The following is a 17,614-nucleotide window of genomic DNA, read 5'->3' as shown; positions in this document are numbered from 1 at the left end:
ATAAACAGTTGCGTGGTCTAACAGTCGTCTGAAATCATCATAGAACTCGAAAAGGTCCTAATAAACTAGATCCTGTGAAGCTCTAAGTACCAGAAAAACCAAAAAAGAGGACACGGATACTTCAGGGGGTTGCACTCACTGTTACTTTACTATCATCACCTTCTACTAGAATCTTTTTGGATTTCTAAACCAGTTTTAATCAAGAGAGACTGTAATCTCTCCCATGAATAGCTGGAACAGGGCTTACCCTTCAGGGGCCGCCCCTAGACATTTCACTCCTCCAAAGATCTTTTCCCAGAAACAGACTGGGCAGTGACCAGCAGCCAGGAGCCCCTGGGTAGATTTTCGAGGACAGGGCGCAGGCTTCCTCCTTTCTATCTCCTTACTTCAAAATACTGGTCACAACCTACGAAATTGATATCTGTCACACTAATAGGTTGTGACTTGCAGTTTGAAAAACAAAGCTCTATTTCACGGATTTTAAAGCAAGAAAACTCTAGAAGTCATCACACTGGGTGGAATCTCAAAGCACAACAGGAGCAACCGGACGCCAGGAGACGCACCGCAGTTGCTGGAACCCAAAACTGCGCTTCGGGAAGCAGGTTCCCAGATGCTCCGCCTCTGGCGGCAACGAATGTGACCGGGGCGTGGCTTCTCCCCTTTTCTCCCCGCAACTCTCCCCCCTCCCCCCCACCCCTTCCCCTCCCCCCCTCCTCCCTTCCCCCCCCCTCCTCCCTTCCCCCCACCTCCTCCCCGCCCTCGCGTCTGCCTGGCGCGCGGCGTAGCGACGGCAGGGGGCGCTGCGGCTTGGGGGGACGCCCCGCCCCTTCGTTAGCTCATCGCCGCGCGCCGCGGTCGCTCCGAGTCAGACGTCAGACGTGCGGCGGGCAGTGCAGTGGGTCAGAGCAGCGGTGAGTGGGTCCGCACGGCCGTTGAGGCTGGCAGTGGTTGGGGCCGCTGACAGCCCGGGCCAGAGGGCGGGTGAGCGAGGGTGGGCCCGAGGCTGTCTCTAAGCAGTTTTGCTCAGGGATGCTCTGGGCCGCGGGGCCGAGGGTGACTTCTGTGACTCCATTTACCCTGGCTGTCTCTTGGTTTGGGGGTCTGAGGGGAGAGGGAAGGCCCGTAGGTGGCCTCTCTTGCGTCCTGAGAATGTTCTGTGCAGCCTCGAGATGAGGGCTGGTTTCTCTGCGAGAGAGGTCTCTGTTCCCGTAGATGGAAGGACTGTCTTAACCAAAGTTTGCCAGTGGTGGGCCACGCTGTCTTCTTAGGTAGTGAGCTTCCCATCACTGGATGTGTAGAAGCACGGGCCCCGTTCTCTTTACGTCAGGTACCATGTAGTATTGTGGGTTATTGACGTGCCCGAGTACTTTGATAGAGGCTTGTGTAGTGTTCTTTGGAAACACTGAGGAGCGAGCAATGAATTCTGCCTGGGAAATTGGGGAAAAGTTTCCTAAAGAAAGAAGGTGGCAAAAGAGGGCTTTGGTGTCCTCTTAGCTTTGAAATTACCTGTCATAAGATAAGAGGCTGGTGTAAAAGGTGTTGTAGCCTGATAGCCTGTACTATAGCTTGTATCCACCTTCTGTCAGACTGACCTTGGGGAAGCTGCCTTAACCTCCGTCAGTCTCACTTTCCTTATCAGGAAGGTGGAGGTGATAGTAAGGATACTTACTAAATGGGAGTATGAGGGTTCAGTGAGCTAATCCGTGTCTAGTACTTAAAACAGCCTGACTCATGGTACAGCCTCAAATGTGCACTCATTGATAGAAGCACACCTCTGTCTTGAGGAGGCTAGCTTCTTGGAATTTGGCTTCCTACGAGCCTTTCTACTCTTTTTTGTTTCTCGCTGTTGCTAAATGTGAGTCCAGGGTTGGAAGGGGAGAGGGCAGGCCTCTGCTTCACTGGGCAGATGGCTGGTGCCTGAGCAAAGGTTGGATGCCATTCACTTCAGCAAAACTGGCTTGAGCTCCTTCCTGTCTTTCCTACCCTGGGCAGAATTCTGTTCTTGGGCCACAAATGAATTAAGCACTACCAACTTGGTTGGGATCTTCACAGGCAAAGATTGTTTAGAAATCATTTGTTTTTTCTGTTTTGTTTTGGGGAAGATTAGCCCTGAACTAACTGCTGCCAGTCCTTCTCTTTTTGCTGAGGAAGGCTGGCCCTGAGCTAACGTCTGTGCCCATCTCCCTCTACTTTTTATATGTGGGACGCCTACCACAGCATGGCTTGTCAAGCGGTGCCATGTCCGCACCCAGGATCTAAACCGCCGAACCCCGGGCCGCCGAAGTGGAACGTGCGCACTTAACTGCTGCGTCACCGGGCCGGCCCCTGTTTTTTCTGTTATTCTTCACAGCAGTGTTTTGGGGTTTGCAGATTTAAAGCGAGTAACCTGAACCTGGATGCCTTGGCTGTATGGTCTCTTCTGTCTGTGGATAGAATTGAGGGGGCCATGAACTTGGATGAGGAGGAAAATTGCATCCTTCTGTTCACTAACCTCTGAAAATTAACATTTCCTTCAATTATGAATGTAGGCAACAAATCACAGTATTAACAGTGTGACTTTGTCACCAATAGAAATCACAGGAATTTTCATATCTAGGATAGTGTGTAAGTTCATCATAGTGTTAAAATTATGGTAATTATTAGACTTGCTACTAGATCTTAAATTATAATATTGTAGCAGAGTCACATGTTATGCTATCACAAATTTAATTTTCCTATTTTGGTAAACTTTTGTTTCAGCATACAGTGAATCCTCTTTATTCTCAGATTCCGTATTTCCGATTTAGTGCCTATTTCAAGCCCCAGCATCAATACTTGCGGTGCTTTTGTGTTCTTTCGTGGACGTGTGGAAGGTGGTGAAGAATTTGAGTCACCTGACCCACACATTTTCAGCTGAACAAGGAGATGCTCTGCCTTCTTGCTTCAGCTCTCATCCTGTAAACAAGTGTCCTTTTTTTCAGTCTATTTAGTGCCATGATTTTTTCATTTTTGTGCTTTTTGTTGGTGATTTCGCTGTTGAAAATAGCCCCCGAGCACAGTGCTGAAGCACTGTCTTGGTGTTCTCAAGGCAGGAAGGCTGTGATATTTCTTATGGAGAAAATACGTGTTTGATAAGCTTCATTTAGGCCTGAATTATACTGCTATTTGCTATGAGTTTAATTTTAATGAATTACCAATGTATAGTAAATAAGATGTCTTAAAGCAGAAACACACATAAAACAAAGTTACGTATTGATCAGTTGACAAAAATGTTGTTACCAGAGGCTTGCAGAAACCTGTCCCAGTATTTCCCCTAGGAGCGATGGATTGGTATTCGCTGATTCATGTTCGCAGCAACTTTATAGAATGTAACTGCCTTGAATAACAAGAATAGACTGTACTTGGTTTTCTTTCTAATCCTATGTATCTTATTTTCTATATTTAAAAACATCCTGAGAAGGGGTTTATAGGCTTTACAAGGCTGCTAGAGGGGTCTGTGGCACACACACAAAAAACATTAAGAATCCTTATTATAGCCCTGAGAAATTAAATCTGTTCTTAAAGTAAGTTTGTGTTTAGCTGAGCTAAGTCTTTGAAGACTTTGATGTCTTTGGGGAGACTTGTGTATCCTCCTAGCTCCTGTTCTCTTTTGCATGCCTTTAGGCTCTTGTAGGCATTTTTGGCTGAGACTCCTGCATGGACTGTAAGAACCTTGCTACCCCATATTTGCTTGTTGAGTTTTAAATAAATAATATTTAAAATTAAAAGGGCTTGTGGTTTTATCTCTCTGAAGAGCAGCAAGGGATGGAGACTGGTCCCTGTGTGTAGTCAGACTTGTGGAGAAAAAGACATGGGATGGGTAGGTGTTAGTTGAATCCATGGGCTCCAAGGGAGAGAGAAGACCATACCACCTGGTAGGGCTTTTGAGGGGGATCCATAGAAAAGTGTCAGGACAACTCTGTGGCCAAGGGTTGCCTTATTTTCTTGGTCAAGGGGAACCTCTGTCCTGATGACAACCCCTCAGTGAAACCCTTTGTTGTTTCCACAGAGCTGTCTGGCCTTTAGCCCTTCATCCTTGGTTAAAGAAATGACCAACCAGGTAAGGCCTGTGGCAAGGGGAGCACATCAGTTGGTCTCTGGCAGGTGTGAGCCCAGCGGGTTGTCTGGGTGTGTAGTCGAGAAACTAGCATCTGATTCCTGCTCTGGTTCTAAAGAGCTGGCTGACCCTGGACACCTAGTCACCAGACGGTTAGGTGGCACTAGCAAAATGCACAACACTAAAATGAGGATTATTTTATCTGAGTCTTTATGACAGTTTACAGAGAGATTGAGGATGTTTAAAAGAATTTGTACACAAAAACAAGAAAGAAAGATCAGAAAAGGAGAAACATATCTTTGTAATAAGATTAGGGACAAAGTTAACAGGTTATTACGCAGTGTGTGTGGTTTTATACAACTGCAAAAATTAAGCTGCAAACTGGACTCTGAGCTTCCTAGTGATCAGAGCAAGAAAACACATAATTTATTAGTCTCCTTTGGAGCAGGGGAATGGTAGTGGGGGAAGAGAGACTACACTTTCTTTAAGATCTAATATGATATGACTCTACAAATCTTGCATGAGCAGGAATTAAGGAGCTTGCAGGATTGTCAGGGTGATGGCAGGGGAGTTAGTTAACACAATGATGACTATATCTGCTGGAGGGCTGGGTGGAGAGTTGGGTGCCAGTGGGTGTTTTAGGTAGAGAATGGGGTATATCTGAAATGTGACCATTGGTTTAATGTGGCTTCTGTTCTTTTTTAGTACAGCATTCTCTTCAAACAGGAGCAAGGTAAGCAGCCTGTTTGTTCAAGCAGATTCACTTGTGAAAAACTGGTTGTCCTTGGTTTCTTTAAGATTTTTGTCGTGTTGACCAAACACGCAATTCCCAGGTATACTCACTTTGCAGAAGAATTGGCAGAGGCAGCTGAAAACAAATACACTTAAAAACAAACAACAACAACCCAAGCAATTAATTAGAAAGGAAAAACAGGAGTTTCATAATAGACTGGAAAACGCCAGGCTTGGAAGGCTTTCCTACATGAGGACGATGTAACTGTGAGCTTCCCAGCCACCAAGGTGAAAGAAGGAAACTTTGAGCCTCAGAACTTTGTTAATGCCCACTCATTTGGGGATGTGAACTTGAGCCTGACTCTGAACTCAGAACTTGCAACTTGCCTTGGGGATCTTTACTTGGGCTCCTCAACTTACAACAAGCGCGGGACTCCTGCAGAGGATCTTTGACCCTTAATGAAAGTGGAGGATATAACAGTGAAGTGAATTTCTGTCAAGGCCACTGAGTGTGGGGAGAGTTGGGGGCTGTGCAGCAGTGGTAGTGGTGGAAATGGGAGCAGGTCAGAGTTCAGTCTGGGAAGGTAGCTCACCAGTGATATTGGGCTGCATACCCAAAAAGGAGTGTGTGCGTGAACTATTCACACATGCCTCATATCTTCATCACAGCCTGGATGAGTTAGGTAAAGCCTGGGGGGATTTGTGAGATGCCTAATAAAAGCTCTTGCACTCTAAGGCAGTAACTTTTAGGTAGTCTGAAGTTTAAGCCAAAAGCATTCTTGCAGGTTAGCTGGTATGGGTACCTAGAAGCTAAACAGGCATGCCAGTCAGCTACCTTGTATGCAGCTAATGCTGTCCAGGTGGCACACCAGCAGGCTTGGGTCAGGTGGGGTTGTAAATGAAGCCATGATGCTGTATGTGACTCACAGTTGTTGAAGTTTAATGCCCTTGTAGTCACTTGTTGAAAAGGTGTTCCTGGAGAATTGCTGCCAAGCATGAATAAAGCCTCCTTGTGCACTTGTCACATTTATATACCTGTACGAAGTCTGCAGACCTGCTAGTGTGGCCCACGAGACACGCAGCTTGCAGACTTAGAATTTAAGGGGGACTTTAGTTAACAGAGAGATTGGATTTGAATCCCAGCTCTGCTCCTTCTTAGCTTTTGACTTTGGGTAAAGTACTAGGCTTCTCTAAGTCTCTGATTCTTTGTCTGTAAAATGATGATCATATTAACAGTACCCACTTCATTGGGTTGTTGTGATTGAGATAATACTTATAAAAGGACTAACGTAATAACTGGCTTTAAGCATAGTAGACGTTTGTGGCAAAAGGCAGCTCATGTGTGGAACCTATCTCAGGTATTTATTTTCAGACCTGTATTGTTTACAGTTGAGCTCCCTACTGATTTCCAAAGATCTCTAAGAGAGAACTCTTATCAAGTTTAGGTCTCTTTTTTGGGGGCGGGGGAGGGTTGATTTCACTTGTTTCAGTCGAGCAATAGCCATTCCAGACTGCTGTCTGCCGGACAGCATGCCAGAGTGGAAAGGACCTTGGATTACTCCCAAACTGTCTCCCCTCCTGGGCAACCTGTGATTTGGAGCAACTGGCTTCTTCAGAACCTTCAGTTTTCATATGTGTCGCCACAGTGTCAATAAAAGCTGTGTAGGAAAGCACTTTGCAAAACAGTAAAGCAGATATAGGTGGATGTTACCTCCGAATTATTGGAACAGTATTCCAGCTTCATTTTCTCATATTCAGTTTAGAAAATGTGTGAAGACTTTTTAATGAAGGACTTTCTATTCTAGCTCATGACGATGCCATATGGTCAGTTGCCTGGGGGACAAACAAGAAAGAAAACTCTGAGACGGTGGTCACAGGATCCCTGGATGACCTGGTAAAGGTCTGGAAGTGGTGAGTGTCCTCTCCCCTAACATAAAGCCTTGGAAATTGGAGTTTAGGATTTTGCCTCTGGGCTCTCAGGTTGCAATAGGGAAATGTTAACTGTTTTCTAGGTAAGAAAGCAATAGCAGTCTGGTGGTATAAAAAGGCAGCTTATTTTTTCTCTTGTTTTCCTATTATTCAGTATTAAAGCACTATAGTTAAAAAAAAAAGTCCCATGATTAAAAACTTGGCTGCATTTGATGTTTTACGGCTCTTCAGTTCCTCTTTGATTCTGCGTTTCACAGACCACTCGTAATGCATAGTCACAGGAACCCAGACTTTCAAATGCCAGCTACCAAGTGTTGTGTGTGAAGAAATCCATTTCTCTGTCCCCCATTCAAGGCGTGATGAGAGGCTGGACCTACAGTGGAGTCTGGAGGGACATCAGCTGGGTGTGGTGTCTGTGGACATCAGCCACACCCTGCCCGTTGCTGCATCCAGTTCTCTTGATGCCCATATTCGTCTCTGGGACTTGGAAAATGGCAAACAGATAAAGTCTATAGATGCAGGACCTGGTAAGAGTTTTACTTATAGAGAAGATAATAGAAATTCACGATCTCTTTTCAGAACATTTAGAGATGGATGTGTTTTACAGTTCAGAGTTTTTCAGGTTTAGAGGGGTAATATGGGTGCGTAGACTATGTTATGTAATACCTTCAGTGGGGCAGGGGCTGCACTCTAATCAAACACTGATATCTCTGCAACTAAACGTGAGTATTTATACTGAGAGAGAGAAATAGAGGTTATAAATAGCGTTCTATCAGTTCAGGGCAGGTTTTGCTGCCAAATGAATTTTGGAACTAAATTTTTGAAAAAACTCGTAGTTTTGAGAGCCCTTTGGATTTCAGAGTTGCTGATCTGGGCTTGTAGACCTGTATGGGTGGCCCAGAGGCCCTGTTCGCCGCGTTGTGAATTGCTCCATTCACTGCCTTCTGGAAGTCCAGAATATAAAGCACCATGTTTCCGTAGATCTGTATTGTGGTGATCTCTACTAATTACAATTAAAGCGCCTGATTTTTAGTATATGATAGATACGAAATTTTAAGAAACGAATTTCTTGATTTTTAAAAAAAATATTGTAGGACAGTGTAATTTTGTCCATCAGCCTTGATAAGCATTATCTGGGGTAATGGGAGTGAATGATTTCAGTGCGCTGGATTAATGTGGAAGAAGCAAGATGACATTTCAGGATTCCTTTTTTAGTCTTGTAAATGACTCCACAGCATTCATGAGCTGAGCCTGTTTGGCCAGAATGGGTGGGGACCGCCAGAGGACGCAGAGAGCCTGGCACCTCTCTGGCATACCCCTTTGTGAGTTGATTACAGAAGAGCTGCTCAGGTGTTTTCTTAACATAATTCCCTTGATTGGAGCCTCAGATGGATTTGCCTCCCACCAGTTATGCTGAGTAGCCACCTATAGGCCGTCCTTATGTTGGAAAGAATGATGGTCCCAGGGTTTGTAAGGAGGCTAGGTTGTCTGGAAACTGAGTGCATTTCCCCTCATAGGCAATAATCTATGTCTATGATTCTTACTACTAGAACTTTTTTAGGAATACACATGCCCAGTCCCTATTTTGGATCTACGGAATCACAGTTATTGGGGTGTGTGGGCTGGGATATGCGTGTGGAAAAAGCTACCCAGACACTCTGACTCCCAGGTGATTGTCTTTGCATGTGCCTTTGCCCTGCTGACATCGCATACAGAGGACTCGGGTCCCCAAACCAGCCCACAAAGTCTTTTTAGGACTCTGCTATATAGATGAAGAGAGGAGGAAGGGACAGATCTGTTGCTGCCTTTTCATCTTGGGCCCCTAAGCCCTCCCTGGACTCATGATGCTAAGGTCACTGCATGGTGGTTGTGACCCAGGGCACACCACATTGAAGAAATGAGTGCTGGATTGGTTCCAAGGAAAAAGATGGTGTCTGCATTAGCTTCCCTTCTCTGACAAACCGTTAACTGCATGCTGGTTCCACATGCACCAAATGGACATCATAAAGTTTACTGTTAGAAAAAAGATGCTGAGAAGAGTAAAGGGGTTGGGTTTATTTATTTATTTTTTTGGATAGGAATCTGAATAAAACTATACCAGCCATTAAACAGCAGTTACTTGGTTGTGTAATAAAAGCAAGCATTGCTACTTACAACTGAAGAGCAGCTGAATTCATCTGAAGGTAAAACTGCTTTGATAAATCTAATGAATGTAGGGAAGCGGACCCTTGTGTTATACCTGTCTTGAAAATATGCATAGAGAATGTGAACTACCACAAAAGAAAGAGAAAAAGAAAAAAGAGAAAATCTCAGATCCTGAAGAAGAAAGTGAGGAAGTAGAAGAAAGTGAAGATGAAGGGGAAAACCCTGCATTTGGCACCTCAGCCAGGTTGTAGCTTTCCAGCAAACCAACACTGAAAAAGATGGAAGGTGAGAGTAAAGGGGCCTCTCAACATTAGATGATTCAAGCTGTCCAAGAGTAAAGAAGAGCGGCTCTTTCAGGATGAGGTGGAACTTAGTGATTAAAATAAGTATTTATTATACAAATATTAAAATAAAAAATCTTAGAGTGCAAGGTTTAATTAAGGAATAAAAATTGTTGCTTCTATTTTGAGCATAAGGACATTTCATATTAAAAGTTGTATATTGTAAAACAGTTAATAGGGAAATGTAAAAACAATTTAGAAGTGTCATTTTATTAAACTTCAAGGAATAAAAATATTTTCTAATAACTATTATTCCTTTTAACAGCAAATTATAATAGGAATAAGAAAACATAATCCTGTTAGAACAAGTGCTACTGTCATTCAGGAGTAAGGATAGATACTAAAAGGCAGCTATTTGAGAGACTGATTCTAAAAGCTTTTTCAGATCTTGATTAATTGAGCACTATTAAAGTTAATTTCATTTTTAAAACATTTCATAAGAAAAATGATAGAGCTAAATGATTTATTATCACTTTGAATATGTGTGTTGAAATTTTCAAGAAGTTATTTTAAAACTCAGCCCGGTATGTGGTGCTAACGTATCTGTGTTCCCTGTCTCCCGTGAGTCAAGCTCATGGAGCCTTCCCTTCACTTTCCCGTGGGCTGAGAAGGGCACGACCTAGGAATGAGGAGAGTGACTCGGGAAGGAGCCTTTCTCTTCTCTCCCTTTGATCTGACAAGCACGATTCCTGGGCAGATGCAGGGGGGAGCTGGACTTAGGGCATGTTCCCATATAAGAGTGGGCATGGGCAAAGGGACTGCGAGATGGCAGTGGAAAGGCAGTGGACCTCAAGATCATTCCTTAGCCTCTATGCTCTGGCCTCAAAGGCTCCCAGAACTCTTTGGGATTGCATCTCAAGGGCAGAGATTCCTGTGTAGCTGAGAAAAGAAATGTGAGGATACCATCAATGGTCCAGATGGAAATATAAAGCACATGTGCTTACCCAGGGTGCACATGAGTCTGGAGACCATTACATTCCAGCTGAAGAAGCACTGTGATGCACAAATATCATTTGAATAGAACTCTGAAATTAACTGAGTTGTGTGGTGTCACTGAAAAACTAGGGTTTTGTTTGTTTGTTTTTAACAAAGATTGCCTCTTTCCAGTCCTTACTCCTGCTAATTTGTGGTAAATACTTTATCATATTACAGTTTAAATAAGAGTATTTCTGGTACATCTTCATTTATTTACAGCTTTATTGAGGTAAAATTTCACTTCTATAATTGCACTGTGAAATTAACCCATTGTAAACTGTAGTTCAACAAATTTTAGTTAATTTCTATGGTTGTACAACCATCACTGCAGTTCAGTTTTAGAACACTTTCCTGCCCCAAAAACTTCCCTCGTGCCCATTTATGGTAGTCCCTGCTCCCACCATCAACCAACCACTGATGTTTGTCTCTGTAGTTTTGCCTTTTTGAAAAATTTCACGTAAGATAGAATTGTCTATCTTCATTCTTTCTTTAGCATAATGTTTTTGAGGTTCCTCAATGTTGTAGCTTATATCAGTGGTTTGTTCCTTTTTATTGCTGAGTAGTATTCCATTATAAGGATGTACCACATTTTGTTCACTTACCAATTGATGGATATTTGGATTCTTTCTAGTTTTTGACTATTATGAGTAATGCTGCTATGAACATTCATGTACAAGTATTCGAGTGGACTTATGTTTTCATTTCTCTTGGGTGGATATCTAGGAATAAAATTGCTTGGTGTTATGGTGTTTGTTTTCACTTAAGAAACTGTCAAACTCTTTTTCATAGTGGCGGTACCGTTTTACATTCCCACTGGTGTGTGAGGATTTTGGCTTCTCCAACGTCCTTGCTAACACTTGGTATTGTCCTGTCTATCTATTTTTATTAAAAATTTAAGAAGCCCTTAAATTGGTAAAGAGCTAGCATCTTTACAACAGTTTTCTGAATCAGGACACTTTCTCCAATTTAAAAAAAATGTATCTTTTGGTAAAAATTTTAAAAATTTTTCTTACTGTATTTTTTTCCTTCTTTTTTCTGCTCAGTGGATGCCTGGACTTTGGCCTTTTCTCCTGATTCCCAGTATCTGGCTACAGGAACTCATGTGGGGAAAGTGAACATTTTTGGTGTGGAAAGTGGAAAAAAGGAATATTCTTTGGACACGAGAGGAAAATTCATTCTTAGTATTGCCTATGTAAGGAAACATTGCTCTCTTTTCTCTCTGGTTCTTCCAGTTTACTCTCCCAGCCTGTTGAATCCCTTGCTGCAGGTCTGCATTGGTCTTGTCAGGCAGCTTGCTGTCTCACTGGCGTGGTTTGCCCGCTAGCCAGTTAGACCTGTGGCCAGCAGGAGGATTGCTTGTCTTTGGTGGGGATGGCTTAACAATGTGGAGTCTCAGATGTTCTCCATATGTTCTCTGCAGAGTCCTGATGGAAAGTATCTGGCCAGTGGAGCCATAGATGGAATCATCAATATTTTTGATATTGCAACTGGAAAACTTCTGCATACGTTGGAAGGTATGGCTCATCTTATTTTGTGCAAACTGGGTTGTCAGATCACATAGGAAGAATTATTCTGTCGTTAAAATGCTACTAAATGGCAGATGAACATTAGATTTGCAAAGTATCAATCTCAGTTGGAAATCTGAAATGCCTCCAAGTTTTAGTTTTGTCACTGTGGTTTCACCGAGACATATGAGTTCTTGTACCAGTGTTAAATGCTTGTTTCAGTGAACAAGATTCCTTTTTGTTAATAAATCTTAGCTATATGAGTCTCATTTCTGTCCTGTTTGCTTCTAGAGAATTTTGTGATTAGAAAACAACTTTTATTGTTGATAATTTGATGATAGATGAAAGTGCTGTGCCCACCCTCTGCACTGGTGGCCTCTGGGCAGGAGCACTGGGTACTAAAGAACAGGCGTGGGGTAGGAGGAAGGCTTGTACTATGTATTCTTCTGTACTATTTTGAATTCTAACCAAGTGAAGGTGTTACCTCCTCAGTGTATCCTTTACCCTACAACAAAGGGTTTGGTAGGGAAAGAGCATCTTCTTTGTTTAACCATACAAATCAGAAGCAAATCGTATTTCCATGTGTGGCCGTATCTGTAGCAGAGGAGTTTTTTCCTAAGCAATGTGTGTTGAGGTCCAGCTGCTCCTCAGGGAAGGGAACTGAGGAGAAATGGCTCTAGGAGGAGGGGCCTAGGTTATGTAGAGTCTCTAGAACATTAGGAGGAAGGGCCCAGTCAGTACCCTCCCTCTCTTACTAAAGCATCTGGGCAATCCAGATCAGTGACTTATGCTCGTTAAAAGGGACATAGTGAATGGGAAGCCCATCTGAGGCGATGGGAGACAGTGATTCACCAGATTAACAAGGGCCTTTGTGAATTTCAGGCCACGCCATGCCCATTCGCTCCTTGACCTTTTCCCCGGATTCTCAACTCCTGGTCACTGCTTCAGATGATGGCTACATCAAGATCTATGATGTGTAAGTTACCTGATGAGATTCAGAGCGTCTCACTTAATACCAATGCTTTGCCCCTTATTGTTAGGAGGAGTCCAAGCAAGTGTGCTGCTCCCTCTCCTGGGTCTAGTAAAGACTTCTGTTCAGGTCATGGCAGACACTCTTGTCCCCCAGTCTTTCCTCCCTCATTCAGCACTCCTCTCTTTGAGCTTAGAATGTCATGGAGGAAGACATGCATAGGTTACCCGGTAGGATCAGAAACTTGCTACTTCTTCTCAGGTATCCTGTCTCTTGTGGGGCTCACAGATTTTAAATTATTTTGGGTAGGTAAGTAGTGTACAGATAAGGAGATGGAGCCATGGGCTGTAGCTGGCCTGGAGTAATGGTAAAAAATTAGAACATGTGTTTTCTAGGGGTAGAGCTATACTAACAAGCAGGCACTCCTCTGCCCTAGTTAGGGAACTGTCAGTTTATAAGCTGCCTCACTGCAGGTCTAGATGAGGGAGCCTTTTGTTGTTGGTTTTTGACCACAGGTATAGAAGTAAGTTAATCATTCTCTTCAGTTCACGGCTCTCAATTGTTGTAAGCCTGTGCAAGGCTCCTTTCACTTGTCATTTCCTCCGTCATTCTCAGTTCCCAACTTCGTTTCCCTCTGAGGTCCCCCCTATAATGTGTTTGATATGTGTCTTTGATACTTTGACTCAGTACTGTGATAAGTTTGCCTCTGGCTCATGGCTTCTGAATGCAGCATCCTAATCCGGTGGGTGCATGCATCATAATTCTCATCACCCAGCGACGGGGGCTGCAGTTGCTGCCACCTGCTTGTGCCACAACCGTGACATGTGGCATGTCCTTTTATGGGCCTGTGAGAGTTTTGCAGGAGTTTAAACTTAGGAGTAGGAATACTGCTCCTAGCCTACTGCTGGCCGCTTTGGGAGGACAAAAAGTTGTCAAGTAGACGTGGAATTGGCACTGCAGCTTTTGGAGTGAGAGCTGAAGGAGGTGCTAGGGTCCAGGACGGAAGATGTCTCTCTAAAGGTGGCTGCTTGCTTGTCAGTAGCAGAGCTCATATATAAATAGTAGCAATTCCTAAAGCATCCAGCTTTATTTTATTTTATAAGGCTTTCATTGCCACTATTTCATTGATCCTCCCAACAACTGGTGAGGTAGCAGCACAGATTAGTGACCCCATATTGTGGGTGAGGAGCCCAAGCTGAGGCAGTGATTTGGCTGAGGCGGTGAAGACCCCGGACTTTACCTGCTCATGGTCCCACTGCACTCCACCTCTCCTCGTACCTAACTGAGGTCCACTCTATTCTGCCGGGGTCTGTTTTCAGGGATGAAACTCCTGACCTAAGTCAGGCCTTTGGATTGTTGTCCTGTCGTAGATGATTTGATTTCATTTTTTTAAGAAGTGAAAGTGGCTGTGGTAATTACACCTGTCTTATTCTTGGTTAGGTTAAAAATGGTCTATCCAAGCCACATCTCTTATAAAGAATACATCTTGATACCTTCCTTGAACATAAGGCACTTTTCTTGTGTGGAAAGAGTGCAAGTGCAGGCAGGGCTCAGAGCCTGCTGCTTCCTGAGACGGCTTGCTCGCCCCTGCTCCTTCTCCATTTCCTCATTTTAGGGCTTGGCTTACTGAGCCTCTGTAGTGGGGTTCCTTCTTTATCTTCAGCTTTTAAGCTCCCCCTTGTTATGGATCTTATTCTTGGCTCTTGGTGGCATTAACACGTTTTGAGTTAATGCTGCTATAAAAATTCTCTCTGCAATGTGTGATGCTACTTGATTGAAAAGGGAATTTTTAATATAGTAATACCGTCAGTACAAGGAGAGCAGATTTGGTCCAATTAAACGGGCAGAATTAGTAATGTACTTTCCACTTCAGTGATGGTATTCCAGAAGTTTTGTTTGACACTTTCCCGTTTCAGACAACATGCCAACTTGGCTGGCACACTGAGTGGCCATGCATCCTGGGTACTCAACGTTGCGTTTTGTCCTGACGACACTCACTTCGTTTCCAGGTACTTAAGATTCTCAGCAATTTCTAAAATGCTAGGGAGACGAAGATGGTGGTCTTGTATGAATTGCCTTAAAATTGGAAGATGGTGTGACCCTTTTTATTCAGGTAGCTTTTGCTTTCTGTTTTGAAGTAGTTAAGTGAGTTGTCCTTAGCTGGAACAAGGGCAGAGTCTTTTGAACAGTTAAGCTCTTAGTTTTTCCTTATAAATCTAGGCTTCTACCTACAGTTACTTTAAGGGATACTTGTGTTTACATATTTAAAATATGCAAATCTATTTATAATTGTGCTTTTTAGACCACAGTGTTATTCAGACCCACGATGGCCAAGACAGTTGAAAAACATGAGATGGACAATTGCACAGAGGTTTACAAAAGCCTCTGAGAGCCTTTATTTTGAAGCATTAACAGGCTTCCTGGTTAAATACATAAAGGTGTCTGAGACTTCTGATGAGAGCACTTAATATCTGGGCCAGGCAGATCAAAATTTCAGGAAAATGGCTGCTCCCTGAGTGGGAAAAGCCACCTAGTGATGCTGACACCCTAGCCACCTCCTGGGGCCCAGGTCAGCCACTTGTGCATTCAGGCACCAAAGGGGTCCTCTGAAGGTAGGCAGAGTGTAGGTGAGTGAAGGGGTGTGGAATTTTTGGTTGGATTCCTTACAACTTCAGCCCAGTCTGAAAACTGTTTTCTGACACTGATGTTCCCTTTTTTAAATAGTTCATCTGACAAAAGTGTAAAAGTTTGGGATGTTGGAACAAGGACTTGTGTTCACACCTTCTTTGATCACCAGGATCAGGTATGGCATAATTTACATTTTAACTCCTTTGTCTTTGGATTGCTAGTATTGTCTGATCACTTTTCCTACCCTGCTGCTTGAGTTGTCAAGACTGGTAGACCCCTGGGGCTGAGCCGCTCTGACTGCTTGGGTGTCCATCCAGCCAGTGTTCCTGGGCACACTGTCCAGAGTACAGAGGCTGGGGACGTGCTGTCAGCCTAGCAACCCATGAGGTGTGATGTCCCTATGTAGGCCAGAAAACATGGTGCTAGCTGCACAGCCTTTGAATGCCTTCTTGGGAAAATGCTGCAGCTAGTGCCTTGGGCATGCCCGGGGCCCTTTTCTGGATGTAGCCCAGCCAAGGCTGGCTCGAGAAGGACCTTCCTCCTCAGAAGCTTCCATTGCTTAAACACAGTCATCAGTTGTCAGTTTTGGAGCTGTCCAAAGAAGTGTGATGTAATTTTTTTTTTTTTAATATACTTGAAGCCAGAAATTCTTATACGTTGTTTGGTGACATTGGTAACTTTTGTTTTAGTCTTTAAAATAGGAAAAGGAGGCTCTGTACTCACAGGTGTCTTCATCTTTGCCAACATGAATGTGGAATGGTAAAGGTGCTCTAGTGCAGTGCTTCTCCATCTTTAATGTGTACAGAAATTCCCTGGGGATCTGGTAAAAATGCAGATGCTGCTTCCGTAGGTCTGGCATGGGGCCTACAATCTGCATTTCTAACAAGCTCCAGGTGAGGTCAGTGCTGCTGGTCCCAACCACTATGAGTAGTAAGGGTCTTGGGGGGACTGCCAGTATAAAAAATAAAATGCTCGTGGCAGTATAAAGTTGGCTTTTAATATATTTGGAATGTTTTTATGATGATCTTATAGATTTCCCCTCTTTGGAATGCATCTTAAAGTTAACTAACATAATTTTTCATGCTTTTTTACGTTTAATCTTAAATCATTGCCAGTAAGGTTGAGGGGATTTAATCTTGACATTCCACTCCTGGATTTAAACCCTTTACCCAGGGAGTAAGTCCTGGCTGTCTGTGTTGCCTTGTTTGAGGATCAGAGTGTGGTGCTGTCTCAGAGGAAGATGTTTGGAGTGAAGGTGAGGCCATCACCTGGCCCAATCACAACACTGAAATCAGGGCTAGAACACCTGACTCAAGGTTATGGTGTCAGGCTAACCTAATGAAACTCCAACCGTGTCAGTTCTGTCTGGGAAGTAGTGTGAATCTGTTAATTCAACACATAGCAAATAAAATCAATGATCCACAGTGCCAAGTTGTCTAACTCCTGGGGACAGGTGGGCTGCACAGGCCCTTAATAGCAAGAGTGACAATTACTGACTATAGGCAGGTGGGCTCGAGGAGTGAGGTGGGGAGCACAGTTTGCAATTGTCCCTATAGGCAATGACCTCAGGGTAGTTTGTTGTAGGGCCTTTTTCTTCCTGGAAACATGAGAACTCATGCTGGTACCCTGCGGATTCCATCTTCATGGTATTAGGTCCTTCCTGGATTCTGACCCTTTCAGAGGTTTCTAGATATCTTAATTTGTGTTTAGAAATGAAATTTTCTGGAGTATCCAAGGTGAAGGGAGTGATAATTAAATGGTACTAATGGAAGATGCCTGGTTAAAGAAAAGGCCCCATTCTCTCTGGTTCAGAAAGCACAAGAAAATCCTCATCCCAATGTTTTTCTAGATTCAGTATAATGAGAAGAGAGTAAGGATGTTTTTTCATAAAGGCATTAGTAGAACTTTTTTTCTTTTTATTTACAGGTCTGGGGAGTAAAATACAATGGAAATGGCTCAAAAATTGTGTCTGTCGGAGACGACCAGGAAATTCACATCTATGATTGTCCAATCTAAACATCAAAGTCTTACAGGCTAATGCTGCAAAGAGAATGTATAGATTGATCATGACATTCCTTACCTTTCTAGCTTGTTTCAAAGAAATATAGCATTTATTGTAGCAAAGACTTAAATTTTGTAGATACAATATAAATCTTTTCATGTTTTATTGGATCTGCTGTTCATACTTTAACATGAAGTGGTTTTTTCTGTTTGTTTGGATTTTTTTGCTGAGGAAGATTAGCCCTGAGCTAAAATCTGTTGCCAATCTTCCTTTTTTGCTTGAGGAAGATTAGCCTTGAGCTAACATCTGTGC

General features: G+C 43.3%; 1 protein-coding gene across 2 annotated transcripts; it reads left to right on the top strand.

The window, feature by feature from the left end:
- Window positions 1-296: 296 nt before the first annotated feature.
- On the top strand, window positions 297-17,472 carry SKIC8 (SKI8 subunit of superkiller complex). Of its 2 annotated transcripts, none has more exons than XM_023652619.2 (11): window positions 297-911; window positions 4,028-4,078; window positions 4,781-4,808; window positions 6,613-6,718; window positions 7,091-7,263; window positions 11,241-11,389; window positions 11,618-11,711; window positions 12,585-12,678; window positions 14,589-14,681; window positions 15,397-15,475; window positions 17,227-17,472. In XM_023652619.2, the coding sequence occupies exons 2-11, from the start codon at window positions 4,067-4,069 to the stop codon at window positions 17,314-17,316; spliced, it is 918 nt and encodes a 305-aa protein (XP_023508387.1). In that variant the 5' UTR covers window positions 297-911; window positions 4,028-4,066; the 3' UTR covers window positions 17,317-17,472. The 2 variants fall into 2 exon arrangements, with proteins under 2 accessions (XP_023508387.1, XP_023508392.1); XM_023652624.2 differs by having other exon boundaries at window positions 890-981.
- The last annotated feature ends 142 nt before the right edge of the window (window positions 17,473-17,614 follow it).

Source organism: Equus caballus, chromosome 1 (genome assembly GCF_041296265.1).
Source record: "Equus caballus isolate H_3958 breed thoroughbred chromosome 1, TB-T2T, whole genome shotgun sequence".
Lineage (NCBI taxonomy): Eukaryota > Metazoa > Chordata > Mammalia > Perissodactyla > Equidae > Equus > Equus caballus.
The sequence above is the reverse complement of the archived record's forward strand: the minus strand, read 5'-3'. Positions and strand labels throughout refer to the sequence as shown.

Bases quoted from the DNA above. Each gene is read 5' to 3' on its own strand.
- SKIC8 (XM_023652619.2), top strand. The intron at 6,719-7,090 runs GTGAGTGTCCTC...CCCCCATTCAAG, and splicing joins CTGGTAAAGGTCTGGAAGTG to GCGTGATGAGAGGCTGGACC. The intron at 11,390-11,617 runs GTAAGGAAACAT...TGTTCTCTGCAG, and splicing joins TCATTCTTAGTATTGCCTAT to AGTCCTGATGGAAAGTATCT.